General features: G+C 40.8%; 2 protein-coding genes across 4 annotated transcripts in view; one reads left to right on the top strand and one right to left on the bottom strand.

Annotated features, from left to right (window-relative positions):
- The window catches only part of Ogfod1 (2-oxoglutarate and iron dependent oxygenase domain containing 1), a 33,125-nt gene extending 18,135 nt beyond the window's left edge, over positions 1–14,990 (top strand). Inside the window, exons 5-13 of the mRNA XM_008852746.3 lie at positions 577–693; positions 1,300–1,391; positions 1,600–1,728; positions 2,440–2,553; positions 4,497–4,576; positions 4,837–5,144; positions 9,151–9,273; positions 9,798–9,856; positions 10,513–14,990. Coding sequence (XP_008850968.1) covers positions 577–693; positions 1,300–1,391; positions 1,600–1,728; positions 2,440–2,553; positions 4,497–4,576; positions 4,837–5,144; positions 9,151–9,273; positions 9,798–9,856; positions 10,513–10,674 — 1,184 coding nt within the window. The 3' untranslated portion in view covers positions 10,675–14,990. The remainder of the gene's footprint in view (positions 1–576; positions 694–1,299; positions 1,392–1,599; positions 1,729–2,439; positions 2,554–4,496; positions 4,577–4,836; positions 5,145–9,150; positions 9,274–9,797; positions 9,857–10,512) is intronic.
- Positions 12,606–23,049, bottom strand: part of Bbs2 (Bardet-Biedl syndrome 2) — a 49,293-nt gene continuing 38,849 nt past the window's right edge. For 2 of the 3 annotated variants that reach the window (XM_029555908.1, XM_029555909.1), the window contains exons 14-16: positions 22,297–22,409; positions 16,372–16,520; positions 15,351–15,492 (exon numbers count right to left, since the gene is read on the bottom strand). In XM_029555908.1, the coding sequence (XP_029411768.1) occupies positions 15,386–15,492; positions 16,372–16,520; positions 22,297–22,409 (369 nt within the window). In that variant the 3' untranslated portion in view covers positions 15,351–15,385. Of the gene's footprint in view, positions 15,493–16,371; positions 16,521–22,296; positions 22,410–23,049 lie in introns of all 3 variants that reach the window. The other variant, XM_029555907.1, reaches the window with a different exon arrangement.

Below are 23,049 nucleotides of genomic sequence, written 5' to 3'. Positions count from 1 at the left end.
AACTATGCGCCATTAAAAATGATGCCAGGTGTGTATATTAATGTGGAAGAACACTTACCTTGTAATAAAAAAAATGTCAAGCCACAGCAATCATTGTAGGAGTCCCTTTTTTTTAGGTAAGGTCTCAACGTAGCCCCAGCTGGCCTGGCTTTGTAGACCAGGGTGACCTCAATTTTACAGAGATCCACCTGCCTTTGCCTCCTGAGTGCTGGGGTTAAGGACATGCCCCATCATCACACCAGGCAGGATTCCATTTTTTTAAAGTGAATATACATAAATAAGAAAAATACTGAAATAACAAAAATATTGTTAGTAACTATATTGTAGACCTCTGTGTGTGTGTGTGTGTGTGTGTGTGTGTGTATGTGTGTGTATTCTTCATTGTTTTAGACTTTTCTGTATTTGTCCGAGCTTTCTGTATTTACAAAAGAGAAGAAATAAGTGCCATTTTAAAACTAGAGGTCATTTAAGCTGAAGTCAACATTACAGATAGACGCAGATGGATTGATTAACAGCAGCAGCAGAAAGCAGCTGCTCTTTGTGTATGCATCGAAAATATGCTTTAAATGATTTCAGATGCTCTGCTCTGCCATGATGATGAGCTAGAGGGCCGCCGGATTGCCTTCATTCTCTACCTGGTTCCTTCCTGGGACAGGAGCTTGGGGGGCACCCTGGACCTGTACAGCATTGATGGTAAGGCAGTTGCGTGCTTATTACCACCAGTGGCCACTTCTGAATTCCAACCAGTTGCCTCAGCATCACCATTCTTATATACAGTATGTGTATTCATCAAAGGAGATGGAAGCCATTTATCATAGTGACCACCACAAGAGCAATTAATGTTAGCCCTGACAATCACTTCTTAACACTCTATTTCAAATAATTATTACGCCAGAGACAGAGTTGATTTAAGATGACAAATAACAGTATCATGCTACTGAATACTGACCAAGAAAGGGTAGAAAATATGCAAAACTACCTGTGCCTATGAATCTGCCAATAGCAGATAGCCTATTTGATAAGAAATCAGGTTTTTTGAGTGGCTCACCACAGGTTGACTCCAGAAAAATCAGAACTACTCCAGCCCTCCTCAACAATAGATGATGTGATAAGAACACTTGTCAGCTAGCAGAACCAGCAAGTATGAGTGAAACAATTGGAAGGGGCAGTCTTTTAGGACCTGAAGGGTGTATCTATGTACTCTTAGAAATTTGAGGATTGTCAAGAGTAAAAATGAGGCATCCTGGTAGTGTTAATGATAATGAACCCCATTTATGGATGTGTTCTCTCCTGGTGCAGAACACTTTCAGCCGAAGCAGATTGTCAAGTCTCTTATCCCTTCGTGGAACAAACTGGTTTTCTTTGAAGTGTCTCCAGTGTCCTTTCACCAGGTAACGATTGTAAGCCACAACTACATAGCGTATTGAGGCTCTTGCTTTCTAGTACCCTTTGTCTAATTGTGGCAGCTTCCTCTTAGACTGGTTGTCTCACCAGGTTGCTTTCACACCTGGCTTGAAAGATCCTCACACTAATGTGCCTTGGCCAGTCTCTTCCCTCCTCATCCTTTGTGTTGATGTGCTCCTGGTCTTGCCCTTACAGGTGTCTGAAGTCCTATCTGAAGAAACGTCACGTTTATCTATAAGCGGCTGGTTTCATGGTCCTCCGTTAGCCAGGCCTCCCACCTACTTTGAGCCCCTGATCCCTCGAAACCCTCACATCCCACAAGATGTAAGGATAAGTTATTGGGATTCTTATCTTAGAAACTATAGCATATCAGTTTGTTTGGTTTTTTTTTTTTTTAATTTTATTATGTATGTATGTTGTAGGATTGGAGATTAAACCTAGGGCCTTGCACATGCTAACCAAGCATTCTATTGCTGAGCTATATATGTGACCTTTGTTTTTCTGATTTTAAAATTAGCTTTTCTAAATACCAAAATTAGACTTCAAACTTTTTACTTTTATTAAACTTTTTTTTTTTTTTGAGACAGCGTCTCTGTGTAGCACCAGCTGGCCTAGAACTGGCTACGTACACCAGGCTGGCCTTGATTTCACAAAGAGATACTGCCTCTGCCTCCCAAGTGCTGGGATTAAAGACATATGCCACCATGCCCAGCTTAAATTTCGAGTGTTTTGCCTGCGTGTATGTAAGGGCACCAGTGCCATGCAGTGCCCACAGAGGCCAGAAGAGGGCATTGGATCCCCTAGAGCGAACTGAACCTGGGTCCTCTATAAGAACAGCTAGTGCTCTTAACCACTGAGCCATCTCTCCAGACCCTAGATACACTTGATAGGGTTTTTCTCAGTTTTCTAGTACTTTATGCTAATAGGAAAAACTTAAAAAGTAAGGATGTGCATGTGTCTTATTAACGTGGAATGATGTAAGAATGAAAGCTATAGAGATTAATGGATCTCATCTATCTGCTGCTTCTTTGTAAGCATGAAATTTTGTATGAGTGGATCAATCCTGCTTATCTGGACATGGATTACCAAATGCAAATTCAAGAAGAATTTGAAGAAAGGTCTGAAATTCTCTTGAAAGATTTTCTTAAGGTAGGTCAACATAGCCTGTTCGATATTTTGTTTGACATGCACTCTTACCTGAATGGATGAATTGACACCACTAAGAGGTTTTGTTGGGGCTTTTTTTGCTTCGTATGTTTATGTCATTCTCTTCAAATAAAATACACAAATGGTAATAGTAAGCGTTAGTAATAGCTGTGTGCTTGGGTTAAGAGCCACTTGAGTATTCCCCTGAACTCTAGAGTCTTTTTTTTCTTTTTAATTTTTGAAACAGATTTTTAAAAAATTTTTGTGTACATATGTGTCTGTGTACATCTGTACACATGTGCACAGGGTGCCCCCAGAGGCCAGAAGAATGTGTCAGATCTGGAGCTGGAATTACAAGAACTTCTAAGTTGCTCACTATGAATGATGGAAACCAAACCCCAGCCCTTTTCAAGAGCAGCACACATTCTTAACCACTAAGCCATCTCTCCAGCCCAGGACTCTGGAGTCTTAATGGTCAGCAAATACACACAGAAGCCTCTGCCCTAAAAGGGAGTTGATGCCTATTAGCCTTTCTGTTCATTTGATGAATATGGTATTTATAACTTTTTTTTTTTTACTGCTTTTAATTGATCAACATTTAATAATGAATGTTTGACAGTGGTGAGGCAGTAGAAACAGAGCTGAAGTCAGAAGACCTGTATTTATGTCCTGGCTCTGGTTTCCCTAACCTGAGCAAAGCAGTCTCATTGGGCACTTATTTTATTATTGATCACACAGGGATAATATACCTGCCTTGCCTTTCTTGCAGAGTTGTTGTGAAGGCCATTTGAGATAATGTGCCTGATAGCGTGCTTCGTGAGTGCCATGGACTCATATTCCCAAGAGCTGTTCCTCCATGAAAAAAGGTGGAGGAATTCTATAAACTGGCTCTCTCAGATTTGGATAGCTAAGGTTGAAATATTACAGAATTTGATTTATTACACAATTATATTTATTTATTTGCCCTTGCTTAAATCATATTTTGGAGTCCTTCCTCTTTCACTTAGAAGCCAGTAGGAGCTAGTGGGACTCCCTGGGAAATCATGGTAAACAAATGTAAAGCCTCTTGGATATGTTTCAGTAGAAAGCCAGTTTCCTATATTGTACTTGACTGTGGAAAATTTGAAAGCTTGTTAAAGGCAAGAACTGGTACCAAGAGTCTGTATTATTATGTGGGGATGGTCATGGTAATGACATTAACTAATGCAGTTCAACCTTCCTCATGATATCTTACGAGTTGAAGAATTAGTGCTATGATTCTCATAAGTCTAGGAATTTGAGAAGATTAGCAATCTAACATAAGACGCACAACCACTAGCAGCTAGGGAGGTGGTTCAGTGGATTACAGAACATTTGTTCCGAAAGCATGAGGACCTGAGTTTGGATTTGTAGCAGCCATGTTAAAGAAAGGCTAGGCATAACCAAACACCTATAACCCCAGTGTTCTAGGGGCCAGGGACAGGAGGATTGCTGCGACTTGCTAGTTATCAGCTTAGTGGGGAGAGGGCTAGGGAACTACAACTCCAGGTTCAGTGAGGGACCCTGTCCCAGGAGAATAAGGTGGAAAGAAATAGAGGAGGACACACAGCATCCTCCCCTGACCTCCATACACACATGCATGAGCACATGTACCTGTGCACACACAAGTACACCCCTACACAAATAAGTAAGAACAAATTTTAAATAGCGATTCAAAAGATACACAACCCTAAAAAACATAAAAGATACATTTAATGGAATAGCCCAGAAGACATTCAGGTCTGTTGGCTAAAACAAGATGACAGTTCATCCATTCTGCCCTGGAGATTGTGTACGAAAGAGGTAACAGCAAACTGACCCTTTAGGAATCAGCTAGACTAGTAATCTGCTGAGCTGCTATACCCACCAGACCAGTAAGGGATTACAGGAAGAACTGCTAACTCCTTCTTTATTTGCTTATTTTCCAGCCTGAGAAATTTGCAAAGGTCTGTGAGGCCTTGGAGAAAGGAGATGTGGAATGGAGTAGTCGTGGTCCCCCTAACAAAAGGTAGAACCCACTATCACAGACATGTGCATCTGTCTCCAGCACCTACCCTTTGCTCTGCATAGCCCATCTCCAATACTAGGACACTCTCCCTAACATTTAGTTCCAAGGGACATCCAGGAGCAGCAGACCCTCACACAATCACGCCATTCTAATGAGTCATGCCATGATTTAGGGAGCAAGGTTCAACAGGAATGATGAGCTTTTATTCCATGAGTTAGTCCACATGTGGGGCTGATGAACTTGGTGTTGCTGCCTTTCAGGTTTTATGAGAAAGCTGAGGAAAGTAAGCTCCCTGATATCCTGAAGGACTGCATGGGGTTGTTTCGCTCCGAGGCACTGTTCTTGCTGCTCTCCAACTTCACAGGCCTGAAGCTTCACTTTTTGGCCCCTTCAGAAGAAGAGACTGAGGACAAAAAAGAGGGAGGGGCAGCCTGTGCTGCTGATGGCACTGAAGAAGGGACTGGCCAGAGGGCCTCAGAGCCTGAGAATAATGACGAAGCTGTCAGTAGCAGCAGTCAAGAGAACAGCGAACAGACCGACCCAGAGCCAGAGGAAGACGCAAAGAAAGGTAAGCTGGTGTTAGGACTTGCCTGTTCAATCATTTATCCATTCACCAAACACTTGATGAACATCTACTGTTGTGCTAAGGCCCACTTCAGGAGCAGGAAAACGAAACAGTGCTCCCTGGATCTCACTTTGTAGTAGGAGATGGCAGAAGTTAAATGTATGTACAAAAAACATCAAATAATGTGTCGTGTTTACACAGCATTGTAACATGGTCATGTGACGAGGAACGGCTGAGCAGCCTCAGGTGACTGGGTGATACAGAAAAGCCTCTCTGACAGCTGCTGCTTGCGCTCAGATCTGAATGACAAGATCTGCAGGAAGAGTGTTTTGCGGACAACAGCATTAGGCCAAGAATAGTACCAGTGATGGAGAAAAGGGTAACTGATGAAACAAGCATCAGAGCATAAAGGACAGAGCTTAGCAGCTTATTGCTCAGTAGGATCGGTAGACTGAAGAAAACTTGCTTGAATTTGGTAGCATAAGTAGAAAGAGATTACTATAACCAGATGAAGTTTAATCATCTGCAAATAGCATGGAATAGGGAATCATACAAGACCAATGTGTTGGAAGCACTCGCTTCATTGTACTTCATCTTAAGGACATATTCCACAGCTCAGAGTTTTGAAAACCACTGTTCTGTGATCTAATTTTGAATAATTACAAGCTGTTCGTCATATGATCTTCAGCAGTCCTGTGTGAAACATGTACTGTATTTCCAATTTTTCACTACAGTTGCTTAAAATAGCTTCTTAGCCAGGCGTGGTGGCATACGCCTTTAATCCCAGCACTTGGGAGGCAGAGGCAGGTGGATCTTTGTGAGTTCAAGGCCAGCCTGGTCGACATAGTGAGTTCCAGGACAGCTGGGGCTACAAGGAGACCCTGTCTCAAAAAAGACAAAAAAAAAAGCTTCTTTAAAGTTCAAGTGTGGGTGCGAGAAGAAGCCACTGAGGAGGTCAACACCATTGAGGAGAAAGATGACAGGGGTGGGGGGTACAGGGCCCAGCTTTTTATTACAGGAGGTGCAGGAACCCAACATTACGAACTTAGGTTGAAGTATGTAGGATACTCTGGGCCTCACATGCAGCTCTGAATACAGGACAGGACAGTAGTGTCCCCCTGGAACCTTCCTGCTCCTGCATAATAAGGAGGGTACCCCACATCTCTGACTGTGGAGCCCTGGTAGCTTTTTTCACTACTTTCATTTAATTCTTTTGGTGTCTTATGTATGTCAGTTCAATCACAGGATTTACAAGTTAAGTCTAGTGCCAGGAGACAATAGACATGCTACCCAAGAAGGCTACCAGCAAAACTGCAAAGTGCCCGAGAGGATACGGATTTGGCATCTGATGATGACTTTGAGTGCAGTGGCTCCACAAATGCCAGATTATAGAACAGACCATGATGACAGTGATGATGCCAGTATTTTATCGTCACAAGAAGAGGAACAGCTGAGACAAGAGATTCAGAAGATGTTAGAAGAACTTCAAGGGAGCAGCTTTATTCTGAAGACGCTCAGTTCAGTCTTTGTTTCATCAGTGGCAGAAAGATGTAATGAAATCTAGGAAAGAAGAAGAAAAATTAGCTAATATGAAAGTCCTTCAGGAGAAGCACAAATCTCTTCTTACTGCTGAACAAAGAGAAGTGGAAAAGGAAATGGAAAAATTGAAGAAAAATCTTATGACGGAAACTCAAAATCAAGATGTGGCAGCTGTTGAAACTGGCTGTCAATCTCTGCTGTTTGAGGGCCACGAAGAAAGGACGTGATCATACAGTATATGACAGGCATGGAACATTAGCTACAACTAACAGAAATGCTAATGGAAATCAGTACATCACATTTATCATTACTTTGTTACATAAAAGAGCCCATGTCTGCTAACCTTCAAGTGAATCCCTAAATAATTCCCCGAGCAGCAAAAATTACAAGAATGTAGACATTAAATGCCAGGCCCTTTGCAGGAAGAAATATGTCTTCTCCCCAACATAGGAAGTCAGATTTTGACAATAAAGATCAATTAATTTCATGTTTGGGTTCAGTGAGGATCTTTATCAGTACCCTATCCTGAACATTTTACATTTGTTTCCTTCAGGAAAGAAAATATGACAGTCTCTTTTATCTGTGCATTCTTTGTATTACGCATTAAGTCCTAGAAACAATTCCATTGCAAATATACCTTCAAAGTGAAATTAATTCAGTGTGCTTATAAAAATTATTGAATTTAGGGCTGGAGAGATGGCTCAGCGGTTAAGAACACTGGTTGTTCTTGCAGAAGACCCGGGTTCGAATCCTAGCACCTACATGGCAGCTAACAACTGCCAGTAACTCCAGTCCCAGGGGATCCAACAGCCTCTTCTGACCTCCGCAGGCATTGCGTGACACAGACGTACTTACCTACATGCAGGCAATACACACATCATAAAATAACAAATAAAAAATTTTTTAAAATTATTGAATTTATATTTAACTGATAGGAGAAAATTCAAATGCTAAAATGATTAAGAAAAACTGAGCAAAACCAAAATATTAGTGCTGAGCTTGGGATGTAGGTTTATGGCATTTATACAAAGTTTTTATTTAATTGCTTTATCTAGCAATTAATTGATGCCTGCCACAAGTATCAGTTGACAGCATGGTATTTACATAGAGGTATACGTAAATATTTATAATCTCAGTATTGCAGCTTTGTCTTTAATGATGTGTCATGTAGAATGCCTTGTTTTTCTAGTACAGTATTCACTGGGTAGAAAAGTATACACGCATGCTTTTAACTCTTGAATTGCTGTCTTAACTTTCTTATGGTATAATTTTTTACATTAAACAACAGACTTGCCTTTACTTGGAAACATTGTGTTTAATAAATTTGAAATTGTTTCATAATATGCCTCTGAAATATATCAAATAGAAAGTTGAATAAGCAAAAAAAAAAAAAAAAGTTCAAGTGCTCCATCAAAGACTCCTCAGAATTCTACAGCAGTTGTCCAGTTGTCCTCCCAGACTTGCATCAGTCTGCCATCCCTCTGGGGGACACGTCTTGGTAAACTAATTAGTTTTCTTTTCCACCTCTGCTTGTTCTGTTGATGTGCATGGCATTTGCCTTTCCATAACTGATGGTCTGTGGTTATAAATTTTCCTTGTATTTGTCTGCTTGATGTTCTTTCATGATTTAGGTTTGCCATGTCTTGCTGTTTATGAAAAAAAAAGTGTTAATCCTCTGTCCTACAGTTTGCTTTTTAATTACATTTGTCTTTTTTTTAACTTCATAATGTATTTTATGGTTTTGTTTTTCTTGTTTTTGTGGCACTGGGAATGGAACTCAGGACTTGCTGTGCTAATGAAGTATTCTACCACTTTACTACATCCCTAGACTCTAAACTTTATGTAATATTTTAGTGATCAAAACTGGGCATCATGATATACCTGTTCCCAGAATTCTGTAGTCTGACATTCCAGACATGAAGATTGCAAGTTCAAACTAGTCTGGACTTTCATAACAAGACCCTAACTCGTAAAAAAGGCAGGCACAAGGGGCTAGGTAATATAGTTCAGCGGTCAAGTGCTTGTTTAGCATGCTCAGGATCCTGTGTTGAAGCCTTAGTACCACCAAAAAGAAAAAAACCAAACTGTAGCAATCAGATCTGTCTCTGCCCTTCATGGTTTCTGCTTTAGTGGAAACATACTAAGAAATCTCTTCCCTGCTGTAGAACAGATAAAATTATACTCGGGGTTTATTTATTTACTCATTTATTTTGTGATATAATAATATAATGTTTCATCTAAAATTTATTATAAAGAAATTGAAACTCAACTTTCCCCCCACTAGAGTGTCAAACCTAGTAATTTCTATCACTTAGAAGACCAGGGGGTAGGATTGCAGGTCAGCTGAAGGTCTGCAGGACTGTCTTCCACAGAGCACCATATCCTTCCTAATCAGCTTTTCCTTGCAGTCTAGCATTTGTATCAAAATTGTAAAAGTTTTGCTGGCTCTTTTTCTGTTTTATTTCCTTAGACTCAAGTACTCCCACATGCCAAGGGGAACTGAGGCATTGGAACACTGGCCACTACACTTTAATCCATGACAATACCAAGACTGAATTTGCCTTAGACCTGTTTCTGTACTGTGGTTGTGAAGGTAAGAGGGAAGGAGGAAAGCAGTGAATAGTCTTCATGGTCAGGGCAGTCTCTAGAGGGACCTGTTCCAGTTGAACCAATTCAGAAGTATTTTGCTGTGACCAAGATTTCAGGTCACAGGATCTCACAGTTCCAAGGGATGTTGGGGATCATGACTTTCAGTCTCTAAATCACATGGGATTTATATCTGGGTATGAAAAAAATGAACCATGCCATAATTTCCCCCTAAGTCTCTCTTCCCACCCCACCCCCATGCACATACTACCACAGGGCCCATAATTTTTATGTAATTGCCTTTCTCAGTGTATCTAATATTTAATTATCTTAATTTCTTAGTCAGTATTGAGGTAAGCCTGAGCTCCAGTTCAGCTGTCTGAGAAATTATTCATTTAAGGGAAAGGAAATCCATGATAGCAGATGATCTCCTCCGAGCTCTGGGGCTGCTGAGACCAGAACCCTTGATATTACACGGGTGATGTAACTCTTACAGTGGGAGCTCAGTACTCTTTGTTTTTCTCTTGTCAGGCTGGGAGCCAGAGTATGGTGGCTTTACATCCTACATTGCCAAAGGTGAAGACGAAGAGGTAGGTGACTTCCTTCTGATAGCAAGTTCTTTAGCTCTTGAAAGACTATCGTTCATCAGACACCTGATTCTTTTTTTTTTTTCGGTTTTGGTTTGGTTAATTTGTTTTTTTGAGACAGGATCCCACCACTGTCTAGCCCAGGCTGGCCTAGACCTATCACCCTGGCTGGCCTCATACTTGTCATAGTATTCCCGTCTCTACCAACCAAGTGCTGAGATTACAGGTGTGAGCCAGGTGTGAGCCACCTTCCCAGCCAGAAACCCAAATTTTATTGTATCAGCCAGTGTTGGCCTTCTAATTCTACAAGAAAACACTCCGCCTGCAGTAAAGATGCTAAAGGAAAAAAATCACCCACCACTGTTATACATTACTAAGAAACTGAATTAAGAGGCTCACAGTTCATGCCTACTAACCTTTCTATATGGTTAGAATAAATACATTAGGTAAAACCCTTTTTAAAAAGTGTATGCTGGGGGGATAGAGCTTATTGAAAAATGTCTTGACAAACAGAAAATCTCATTTCCTAGTAAAGTTCCTTTCAAAGAGTACCCCATCCCCAACTTAAGTACTTGCTACGGAAATTTTTTCCATGGTGAATCATTGATGAGCTGAGAATGAGCTCTGTATTCTGATGTATCATGTGTTTCCTATTTCAGCTGCTGGTAGTGAATCCAGAAAACAATTCTTTGGCATTGGTCTACAGAGATAGAGAGACCCTGAAATTTGTGAAGCATATTAACCACCGCAGCCTAGAACAAAAGAAAACCTTCCCAAACAGAAGTGGTTTCTGGGACTTTGCGTTTGTCTATTATGAGTAACAGAACTGGGCAAAACTAACAAAAGTGACACTTCCTCAGTCCTGGGAAATCTGGAAGGAGAAATGTTAACTGACTGTCCTCAAATCTGACTCTCCTTGGACAGGTGTGCTAGCACATGCCTGTAATCCCAGCATTTGAGAGGCAGAGAAAGGAGTTCAGGGTCAGCCTAGGCTACATAGTAAAACTCTGTCTCAAAAACAAACAGAAACATGGGTCATCCTTTAATATAACTCGAGACTGTCCTCAGCCTAGACCTTGAGCTGGAGCTGTATACTTCTCTCTTGATTTACAAAACAAAGAAATTTTTTTTTCCACTGAATTCTTTCGCTTGTGTTTTGACTGCTTCAGCAACTTTTTTTTTTTAACTTTGGGATTTTTTTTTGTGTGTGTGGTAAAAAATATATAACATATAATAGTTTTTTGGTTTTGGGGCTTTTTGACAGGGTCTACTATGTAGCCCAGGCTAGCCTCAAATGACTGATTAGCCTCCCAAGTGCTGAAATTACAGGCATGGGCAACCATGCCCAGCCAGTTTTTATATGGATAGATCAGTAGAATTGGAAAAATTTCCAGTGTTATACAGCCATCACCATAATCCATAATCCAAATTTTTTCCATCTTCCCAAAGTGAAACCATGTGTCCATCAAACACCCTGTTCTCTGCTGCCCCTTCTCTCCCAGCCTCTTCTTTGTTGGCTATTCACACCCCTCACACATGGACCCATACAGTATTTATCCTTTGTGATTAACTTATTTCACTTAGCATAAAGTCCTTAAGGCCCATCAATATTTCCAGTGATTTTTCTTTTTCACTCACAAGTAGTTGTATATTCTGGCTTCCCAATCACACGGGTCTAGAAAGTTACAGAGTCCTAATCTTGTTTGTGCTGGGCTTTAGAGCTATGACACAATTTGAGTCATTACACTGCCCCCCACTGTCTGTTAGCCAAGTTCCGCCCTGTGTCAGGACAGGGTAAACATGGGGAGTGTTGCTCTCTAGGAGGTGGTCTGGCTGAAAACTACACGGCCCTAGGAATTCTGTGGCCAATGAAGAGGACAGGCTACTTACTGCCCCAGGTATTCACTTCTAAGTGTCTACTGCCTTCCAAACCTGGAGCCACTGCTTCTGTAGGTGAGGCTAGCCTCACATGTCCTGTAGGGTCCACTATAGAGCTAGTTGCCTTTCCTTTGTTTTAAAAGACCAAGTGTTAAAAAGCCCTAGTAAGAGGCCAAGATGCCACCCGCTTGCTTCCATTCTCTTCAAAGGGCTGGGACATAGCCCTACCATCATGGGACTGGACGGGATGGCTGAAAGACCATGTTCTTACCCCACCCCATGCTGTCTCCGTTTGTTCTATCTCTCGCTATCCCTGCAGTTTTCAGTGTGGAGTTTACTGATAGGAAAAGCACAGGACCTTTGAACTTCTTTCTCTTCTGTATCCTAAAACTCTTAAGTACTAATTTGCTTCTAGAGTTTGCATTTAAATAGAATGAATTTTTGTCTTTTAGGTTCATAGCTTCAATTTTTTCTTTAAATTAACACACTCCAGTCAGTAAAACACATTTTAATACATGGTCTAATATTTAAAAAGTTTTATGTGTTCTGATATTAGTGACAAAACAATAGCTTTTAAGTAATGAGATAAAAATATACAGACCACAGCTCTGGGTGGTGGCATACACCATTATCCCAGTACTTGAGAAGCAGGAGCAGGGGGATTGGGAGTTCTTGACTGTCCTCAGCTACATAGTGAGTTCAAAGCAACCTAGGAAACATGAGACCTTTGCTTGAAAAAAAGAATATCCAGACTTCATTCTAGGTCTAGTATGGCCTTCTATACCCACAGATCATATGCACACTGTTTTACATACACAGATTTTCAAATTCAGTAGATACTCAGGTGGAACTACATATATTTTGTTGCTAATGGTTAACTTTGAAGCTTGCCTTTTCTACATTGCTACAGATTCAAGGTCATCTCTATCATATTACCTTTATTCTAAACTTGTTTTTGTTTGGGGCACTCACTGGGAATCAAACCCAGGAACTTGGTCCACCACCAGCCCTCCTTGATTTCTTTTTCTTGGTTTTTGTTGTTTTGGGTTGGTTGGTTTTTGTTTTTTTAGACTTTGGTTTTTTGAGACAGAGTCTCTCTGTAGCCCCAACTGGCCTGGAACTTGTTATTTAGACCAGGCTGACTGTCATCTGAGATCTGCTTATTTCTGTCTCCCAAGTGGTGGGATTAAAGGTGTGCCCACCTATGCCCAGCTTTTCCCCTGGCTTTTTTATGTGTTTTCCTGAGTAGGGGAGATAGTTAACTAACCTTGTCAGTAGATTAACCCTAGGAAGACCCAAGGAAAAGTGCTGCATAGGCATGCCATGCTTGGAAAACAGTTTGAGACTTTCAGGACCCATATGGCTCTTAGCATCACTAAGGCCACCGAGCTTCTTCATCTCTGGAGATTTGTCTAAATCTGAAGCTCTCACCCATATGTAAAAATATGCCTATTAGTTTCTTCTTTAACTTCATGTGTTTATGATCTTTTACCACCACAGAACCTTTATAATACTGGATTTAAGTGCCTGAGGGGAGAGAATCCCGAAGAACCCCACTGTCATGTCTACAGTGTCTCTTGGTTTGTGGAGGGTGATGTTACAGGTTGCTTTTCTGCTCTAATGACATTCAGTGACTGAGAAGCTGCTTTTTTTTTAGTTGTCATGTGCCACATTATTGATGTTTCAAAGACAGATCACATATTCAAAGACAGTTAGCCCATAAGACTGCAGTGGAGCTGAAACATTCCTGCAGCCCAGTGAGGTGTTGCCTCTGTGGTCCAGATCACTGCTCACATTTGTAGTGCTGCTGGCTGCAGAAGCACAGCACATGCGCTGTGTACAGTACATAACCACTGAACAAATGCCACTGCTTTATGCACACTTTAGACTATTATCCTTGCTTTAGAGTATACTTCTGTTAAAAAGCAGTCGACTGCAGCTGGGGGTGGTGGTGCACGCCTTTAATCCCAGCGCAGGAGGCAGAGGCTGGCGGATCTCTGTGCGTTCAAGGCCAGCTGGGGCTACAGGGAGACCCTGTCTCAAAAAGACCCAAAAAAAAAAAAAAGTCAACTGTAATACAGTCTCAGGCAAGTCCTTCACAAGGTATTCCAGAGAAAGGCATTGTTACTGCCCCTGAAGACTACAGTGGGACAGAATGTATAGGTGGAAGACAGTGATGATGATGACAATCATAATCGATGTGTAGGCCCAGGTGTGTGTGCGCGCGTGTGAGACAAAAAAGTTCTGAAAGTTTAAAGAAATGAATTTTGAAGATAGAAAGTAGCTTAAATATAAAGGAAATATTTTTGTGCAGTTATATATTTTAAGCAAAATGTTATAAGTCAAAAGCTATAAAAACTGAAGTTATAGAAAGCTAAGGTTATTGAAGATAAAGTATTTTTAACATGCATACGGGTTTGGAAGCCTGAGAGCTACCATCTGATCTGTACAAGTAATGTATTTGCACAAGGAACTTGCCTCAACTTATGATACTGAGCTTCATTCTTGATCATGACTGCTGTGTTCTTCTCTGTATGATCAATGGCATCGTTCTCTTAATTGTTAATACTGAACCGCCAATCCCTTGTTTTATTCACTTATTTATTGGTGTTTTTGGCACAGGGCCTTGCTGTGTCTCCCTTAATTCCCCAATTGCTGAGCTTGCAGCTGTCTACACCACCATGCGCAGTTGCAGACTTCCAGTTCCTATAACTCCCTTTAGTAAAGGAAGATTTTTCTACCCAAAGATAATAGCTTTATCTTTTCACAGTATATAAAATATTGCATGTTTATTTTTGAGAAATTAAAGTAGAAAAATATATACAAATGTTAGCCGAAATCCTACCGCCCTGTTACAAACACTTAGAGCTTTGTAATGTGTGATGTGGCTAGCCTGCACTTGTTTCAGGGAACGACCCCTTTTCTACTGTGCTGGGTATAAACAAATACAAGGCCCTAGAGCAACCTTGTCAAACAGGGCTCCAAGGGAGAGACTGAAGGTCGCTATTACATGTAAAGAATGTGAAAATAGTTATCTCAGTCATTTTCCTTAAGCTTTTCTCTTTCAGGATCCTTACAAATGAAAATAGTCAATGATGAATTTTAAGATACTCCAACTCACAGATCACCCTTAAATTTGTTCTTCCTTAATATGTTTGTTTATACACACCTTCCAATGATTAAAAAGAAGGTACACAAATTGAACTGAATGTCTACATTTTTGTTTTTCCCCACAAAATAAATAAAAATGTTTTTTGCACTTCTGCTCTGGTGGTGATTTATAATCGATCAATAGAGAACAGCATCTTTTACCTTTAATGAAAAAGTAAATACTGTTTCAGAATTTAAAATTCAATTACAATTTCAAAGAAAAAAGATAAATTCATATACAAACTTTACATACAAAAAAAGTCAGACTGTGAGCACCTGCTATTTTAAGGTATTCACAATCCATAGGGTCTAGTGTTACTCCACAACAGTACTACTGATGGCCAGTGAAAGAGACATTTTCAGATGGAATGCCTTGTCTTTAGTGTGTCTCACTCACACAGCTGTTTTCATTCCTGGGTCACCAGGATGTGAGCCAGAGCAACCCAGGCTGGATTTCTGAGGAGAAACCTTGTGCAGGAGTTTCCTTCCGTCTTTTCTCCTCTCCTAAGAAGGAGCGGTCCCAACCCGCATAATTCTGAATAGCGTATTGATGTTGTTGCTTCGGATCGCGTCCCGACATGCTGTGATCACCTGGTTCTTCGGCCTTCCAACTGTATGAGAAGAAACATAAGTCAATATGTCCCAGAGATGGTTAAAGGGGAAATGAGACATTAAAGGCCAGTGTGAAGACAACAAAACCAGAGTAGAAAAGTTACATATGTAAATTTTACTAATTTAATGATCCCTAGGAAAGATACCTTGATGACAGAATTTATCACAAAACAAATTTGGAGATCATCTCAAACTAGAAACCAAAAGTAGCTGTTAACAGCTCACATCCATCTAGGAAGCCAGAAACCAAAAGCAGGTTTATAAAAATGAATCAAAGCTCATCTCCCCTAGCAAAGATTGCTTCTAAAGTGGTCAAAGCACTGACCCAAAGAGCAGAATTCAGGCAGATCTGTGGCTACGTTTCTGCTTCCTATGGTTTTATCCTGTTATTTCTCTAAATTTTTGTTTGTTTTTGGTCTTTTTGAGACGGTCTCCCTTATAGCCCCAGCTGCCCTGGAACTCACTGGGTCTACAGGCTGGTCTTGAAGTCACAGAGATCTGCCTGCTTCTGCCTCCCAAGTGCTTGGGATTAAAGGCATGCACCACCACACCTGGCAATTTCACTTGCCTCATTATCTAATTGGGGCCTTTAAGGCTTTTCACTTCCTTTGGAATATAAACACATTTTTCTTTAGAAGATGCAGCAAGATCTTAGGAAAGAAATTGAAGGTGTTATTTCTTTAATAAAAAAAAAAAAGAAAACTAAAGCCAAGCCCTAGTCTAACTTATGGAAACTCAGGTGATGTGGCCAACTCTGAAGTATTAAAGGAATACTGCTTTAGACTCCAGTAGAAGTTTTTAAAAATGCAAACACCATCTTCAGCAAGCCTCACCTTTTCAAAAGAAATCACAAATTACAGCACTGGGAAAGGACTCACCACGCAGACGACCTGCTCTTTGAATTGCTTGATTCACCGCCTTCAGGTTTCCTAACAGTTCTGTGTGGTTGTTACAGCGAATCTTATATCCATTTAGTAAATCTTTATTAAGGTCATAGAGTTCCATATAGCGATTCTTCATTGTTTTCCTGTGTAAATCAATAAAAGCCCAACATTAACACTAAACAGACTTCTTAGACACATTAAAAAAGAAAGCAGGCAGGTGTGGTGGCTATTAATCTATTAATCCCAGCACATGGCTGGCTGAGGCAGGAAGATTGCAAGTTCAAGGCCAACCTGTGCTATTATACAGTGAAAACAGTGACTCAAAAGAACAGGAGGAAGGGTTTTTGTTTGTTTTTTTTTTAAATACGGGTAATTAAGTTTGCTTTGAAAACATCTAGAAATTTCCATCAGAATATACTGTTTCTTATGGCTGGAGAGATGGCTCAGTCTATAACTCCAGTTCCAGGGAATCCACACCCCCTTCCTACCTCCTCAGGCATTGCACAACACTTACATACATGCAGGCAATGTATTCATACACAAAAAAATAATTTTTTAAAATAATCTATTTCAAATAAATATAAAACAAGTGATCTTTCCTCGCAATTGGTCCATGGTTTGTTTGGATTTAAAAACCTCCTATGCTGGAGAACAGAAAAATTAGCAAGGTGCTAGCTATCTTTCAGGTTTTAAATTAATTCATTAGAGAAGAGCCCTATTAATAAAGTATTTCCAGACAATAGAATCAGCCTCATATTTTAAAATATTTTATTTTTATTTTATGTGTATGAGAATGCATTGCCTGCATGTTGTACAATGCCCATGGAGATCAAAAGAGGGTGTCAGATCCCCTGGAACGAGTTATGGACAGTTGTTAGCTAGCATGTAGGTGCTGAGAATTGAACCCAGGTCCTCTGCAAGAACAGCCAGTGCTCTTAACCACTGAGCCATCTCCCCAGCCCCAGTCTCATATTTTGCAAAGGTTTAAAAATAGCATGGGTGGGTGAGATGGCTCTGAAGGGAAAGGTTCTTACCACTAAAGACTTGAGTTAAATCCCCAGAACCCATATGATGCAAGAAAAGAACCAACTCCCAAAAGTTTTCCTGTCCTCCACATGTGTGCAGCAGCATACGCATGTGCTCACACATGCACACATTAAAAAATGCAGAAGATTGTTTAATACCACAATGAAATACTGCTACACAATAATGTAAATGACTTAAGTAAAAACTGAAAATACCAACTGCTGAGCCACTGGAACACCACACATTGCTGAATACAAAATAGCATAGTTACTTGGGAAACCTGGCAGGTTATGAAGCATGCAGCTTCCAGACTTTTTGTTTAAAGAAATAAAACCTTCAGTTCCTTTTTAAAGATCTTGTTGCATACTTACGATATAATCTCCAAGCCATCAATCCTATCCCAAAAGCAGTGAAAATGCATATTTGCAAAATGCAGTATGCAAATATAATGCAGCTTGATTCAGACACCAAAGAGGTGCGTCGATAAAGCAGCTATCCATATCTCTATGATGACGTGCTATGTAGCAGTAAAGAATGACTAAACTATGGATGTGCAACAATATGGATAGACTTCAAAGGCACAATGGTGGGTGACAAAAAGCCAGACTCAAAAGGTTATATGTGGTATAAGGATACTGGGAAAAGGGTAAAGCTAGAGAAGGCCCTGCAGATGAGGTAAGTACTGATACAAAGGCCCAACAGTCATAAAAACACTATATTTTGATTTCAGAAGCAGCAACACAATCATAGGAGCTTCTCAAAATTTATTAAACTGAGCCTAAGTATTGTCTGTGCTTCATATTGTGTCTTCCATCACTGTAGTTTTATTATTGAACACTTGATTTTTGTGATTTTATAATATGCTACTTAAGTTTTTCCAGATGTGCCCTTATGTGTTTTCTGTACACATACTATATACTTAGTGTCTGCAAGGGAGATATAAATAATTCAGGAAGCCTGGTCTACATAGTGAGTTCCAGGTCAGCTGGGGCTAGAGGGAGACCCTGTCTCAAAAAGACCCCCCAAAAATAAAAAAATAAAAATGATTCTGGAAAGAAAAGAGCATGGAGGTGGGTGGGCATTCTACTCCAGGAGGCTAACACTGTGCAGCTCAAGTACTTAAGGCCATCAACATCTTTCTGACTTAAAAAAAAAAAAATCAAAGGGGGCTGGAGATGGCTCCACAGTTAAGAGTGGGTACTACTCTTGCAGAGGACCCAAGTTCAGTTCCTATATCTGGTGGTTCACAACTGCCTAAACTCCAGCTCCAGGGGATCCAACACCCTCTTCTGTTCCATGAGCACCTGCAGTCATGTGCACAAAGCCACATACAAACATACACACATGCATATAATTAAAAGGCAAAAATAGGGGCTGGAGAGATGGCTCAGAGGTTAAGAACCTCTAGTTGTTCTTGCAGAAGACCTGGGTTCATATCCCAGCACCCACATGGCAGCTAACAACTGTCTGTAACTCCAGTCCCAGGGGATCTGATGGCCTTTTCTGTCCTCCATAGGCACTGCACAACACAGGTGCAGTTACCTACATGCAGGCAATACACACATACACATAAAATAAATATAATAAATATTTTAAAAAGTAAAAATATTTTTTAAAAATCAGAGAAATAGAAAAATAAGCTAAGAGACCTGGAGGTAGTTGGCTATCGAACACAAAAATCCATTTCAATTTATAGATGATACAAGGGCACATCAGGGAAAACTTAAGTATATTATAAAATCAAAAAAATCAAGTGTTCAATAATAAGACTACAATTATAGAAGACACAATGTGAAGCAAAGATAATATTTACAATAAAAGAATAGAAAATACCTAAGCATAAACTTAAAGTGGAAAAAAGGACTACAAGAGAGTTGTTTTTTTTTTAAAGAAAAGACGGGCTGGAGAAATGACTCAGCAGTTAAGAGCGTGGCCTGCTCTTGTAGACAACCTGAGTTCAGTTCCCAGCACCCACATCAGTCAGCTCACAACTGCTTAGTAACTCCAGCTCTAGGGGATCTGACACCTCACCTCTGCTGGTACCTGCACTCACATGCACAGACACACATATACATAGTTAAAAATGAGGCAAGTAGATCTCTGTGAATACAGAACAGCCTAGTCTACATAGCAAGTTCCAGGCTAGATCCTCTGGGAAACCCTGTCTGAAAAAACATAAAAATAAAAATAATTTTTTTTTAAAAGTGTCCTAATTTGTTTCTCCATTGCTGAGACAAAACATTCCAACCAATACCAACTTTGGCTTACATCTCCTGGGTCACAGTTCATCAGGGAGCCCAAGGTAGGAACTCGGCAGAAACTTGGAGACAGGAGCTGGAGCACAGGCTGTGGGGGAACACTACTGCTTACTGACTTGCTCCCCTGGCCCCTGCTCAGCCTGCTTTCTTATGCAACACAGGCCCAGGGATGGCACCACCCACAGTGGGCTGGGCCCTCCCACATCACACAACAATCAAGAAGATGCCTCACAGACATGGTCACAGGTCAGTTCAATGGAGGCAATTTCCCAATTGAGGCTCCCTCAACCCAGGTGTGTCAGGTTGACACTAAAGCTATCCAGCACAAAAAGAAAGCCAAAAAAAAAAAAAGGCTTTGAAATGTCCGGAATCTATATGAAGAAAGCCTTAGAGTCCTCTTGAAAGAGAAAAACGTGACTGGAAAAGAAACGTGACAGGCACAGGAAGACATACCACTATATAGTCTTGGCCAATAAAACATAGTTTAAGCCAGGCGTGGTGGCACACGCCTTTAATCCCAGCACTCGGGAGGCAGAGGCAGGTAGATCTCTGTGAGCTCAAGGCCAGCCTGGTCTATATAGTGATTTCCAGGGCAGCTGGGGCTACAGGGAGATCCTTTCTCAAAAAGACAAAAAAACAAAAACATAGTTTAATCATGTCAGTTCTTCCTATTAGTAAATTTAATATGATCAACAAAAATGGAAATACTTTTTGAAAAGCCAGAATGCTCTGACTCCATTTGGCTAGCTTCTTCAGACAAGCCCGGACAAGTTCAGGCATATTGTAAATCTTCTCAGTTGCTCCCCAAGCTATAAATTAAGCAAGCCCTGGACATGTAAAAGCCATATAAGGTATGAACAAAAACTTCTGGCCCTAAAAGATATCAGTCAGCATATTCCAATGCCCTGAAGACAGCCCCTACCAATCAAGACTTCCCCCATACTCAGAATATGGGGACATCCAATTATTTTAAAAGATGCTTGGCGGGCACAGGTGTCTGTGGAGTTCCAATAAAAGCTCCTGCCTGCTATTGTTCCGGGCCAGACTCCATCTTTGGCTTGTGTAGTCTGTGCCCGGCTAGCCACCATTTGGTTGTTTTTACTTTAAATTCCTGAATAAACTTTTTGTATAATCTTTTTGGTATCTGTGGGAATTATTCTTGATTCTCGAACCCTAACACTTTTGTCTCCAGAACATCAAACACTGAAGTTTCAAAGAACAAGCAAGCAGAAGTAGCTGTGAAAAGGCTGAGTGAGGCACAGGCCTGTAACCTCAATATAGAGAGGGATATGGCAGGAGGATTGTGCATTTGAGTCCAGCCCTTCAAAAAAAGCTACCAGAAAAAAAAAAAAAAGAAATACTGTATAATCCTGCAGCCTATATAGAGTTATTTGAAATCACAATCTTTAAAAGATATGAGCACCCTCATGTTCAAGTAGCACACTTCACAACAGCCAACATGCACAAATCTGTGAAATGTCCATGGGCACATGAAGAGATAAAGACACTTAGTAAACAATGAACTACTATTCAGCCTTTAAAAAGGAAATTCTGAAATGCAACAACGTGGATGAACCTTGAGGATTCCATGCTGAGTGAAAGAAGACAGTCACATAAAGACAAATACTACATGATGCCACTTTTGTAACCGTCTATATGACAGCCAGAATTGATACAATCAAAAAGTACAACGCTGTCTGCAGGGGGCTGGGGAGAGGAAATGGGTAGTTATTAATCAGTGTATCCATGTGTGCTTTCCAAATAGTATAGTTTTGTCAAACTGCATGGAAGCATGTAGTACACGTTGAGCCTTTCAGTCTCCAGTACGTCTGTAAGCATTCTCCAGGTTCTGAGTGTCACAGAGGCCCATGCACTCTCACTGCTCCACTGTATGACTCTCATAACTCATCCACTACACACTGGATTTCCACTTGGGGATTTTCTGTGCTTTGATATGGTTCAAGTGTGTCCTTTAGAGATTATGTGTCAAAAGCTTGGTCCTCAGTGTGGTAATGTTAGGATGCAGCAAGCCCTTCAAATGGTGGTGCCTAGTACAAGGTTACTGGGTCATGAAGCTGCTGCCTTTGCAAGAGATTAAGGTAGCTCTCATGGGACCCTGGTTAGTTTTTCTCAGAGGAACTGCAATAGCAGTACCGTGAGTCTTCTGGCTTCCAGTCTTGCTCTGCAGTCTCTTGCTCTTGCATGCATTCCTGCCATGATGCCATCCACTATTAGGAAGGCCCTTACCGGAACCAGTGCCACACTACTTGGATTTTCAGCCTCCCAAAACTAAATAAACCACTTTTCTTTATACATCACCTAGCCTTGGGCATTTTGCTGTAGCAATGGAAAACAAACAAATGCAGGATTTTTATAAATAATGCCTTTCTGGGTATTCTTGTATAAATATCCTGGCTTATATGTGCATATATGTACCTAAGTTTCTCTGAGCTATACACTGGGAACAAAACTGCTGAGTCAGAGAGTATATATATTTTCAACTTTAACAAAAATACAAAGTTATTTTTCAAAGTCACTGAATCAATTTAGACTTGACTAGCAGCACCTGAGAGTCACTACTCCATATTACTCACTGTTTAACTTTGCACCCATTCCAGTGACGGTAAATACTCACATGTCCCTCATCAGACGAGCATCCTCAGCACGAACCAGCAAACTGCGAATCACATTAGAATTATCAGCCATGTCAGCACTGAGCTTTTGATGCACTGAGTGGTATTCATCCACCTGGAGATCAAGAACACCCAGGAATTAACAAGAGAGCCTCGCAAACATCTTGAGAACTGGAAGAACCAAGAACATGCTGCCTCCCATTCACGGAGTGCCTTGCACTTCCCCTGTCCACTCATACCATCCTTGAAATATTTTACTTATTATTTTTTTATGTGTGTGAATGAATTGCCTGTATGTATGTAAGCGCACTGTGTCATGCAGTGCCCATGGAGGTCAGATCCCCTGGAACTAGAGTCAAGGACAGTTTTTTAGCCTCCATATGGGAGCTGGGAACTGAACTGGGTCCTCTGCAAGAGCAGCCAGTGCTTTTAACCTCTGAGCCAGCTCTTTAGCCCCAACTCATACCATCTTAACTACCTCCTATTTCATCTCCTCCTAACAAATCATCTGTGCTACCGTCAATGATGACACTCCAGGAGGGAAGACCTTCCGTCTTGAGCATCAAGAGCCCCAGCCAAATACATACTAATATTTTAGGGGTTTATAGTGGGAATGATGGGGTTGTTTTGTGAGGTACGGGGGGTGGGTAGAGAATGTAGTGTGAAGACTGACTCTAGGGCATACACAGCAAGCTCTACCACTGAGCTATGGCCCTTGCCCCAAGGATGATGCTTTCTAATGCAGCCAAGCATAA

Source organism: Nannospalax galili, unplaced genomic scaffold, assembly GCF_000622305.1.
Source record: "Nannospalax galili isolate Female #2095 unplaced genomic scaffold, S.galili_v1.0 scaffold1007, whole genome shotgun sequence".
NCBI classification, from domain to species: Eukaryota; Metazoa; Chordata; class Mammalia; order Rodentia; family Spalacidae; genus Nannospalax; species Nannospalax galili.
The sequence above is the reverse complement of the archived record's forward strand: the minus strand, read 5'-3'. Positions and strand labels throughout refer to the sequence as shown.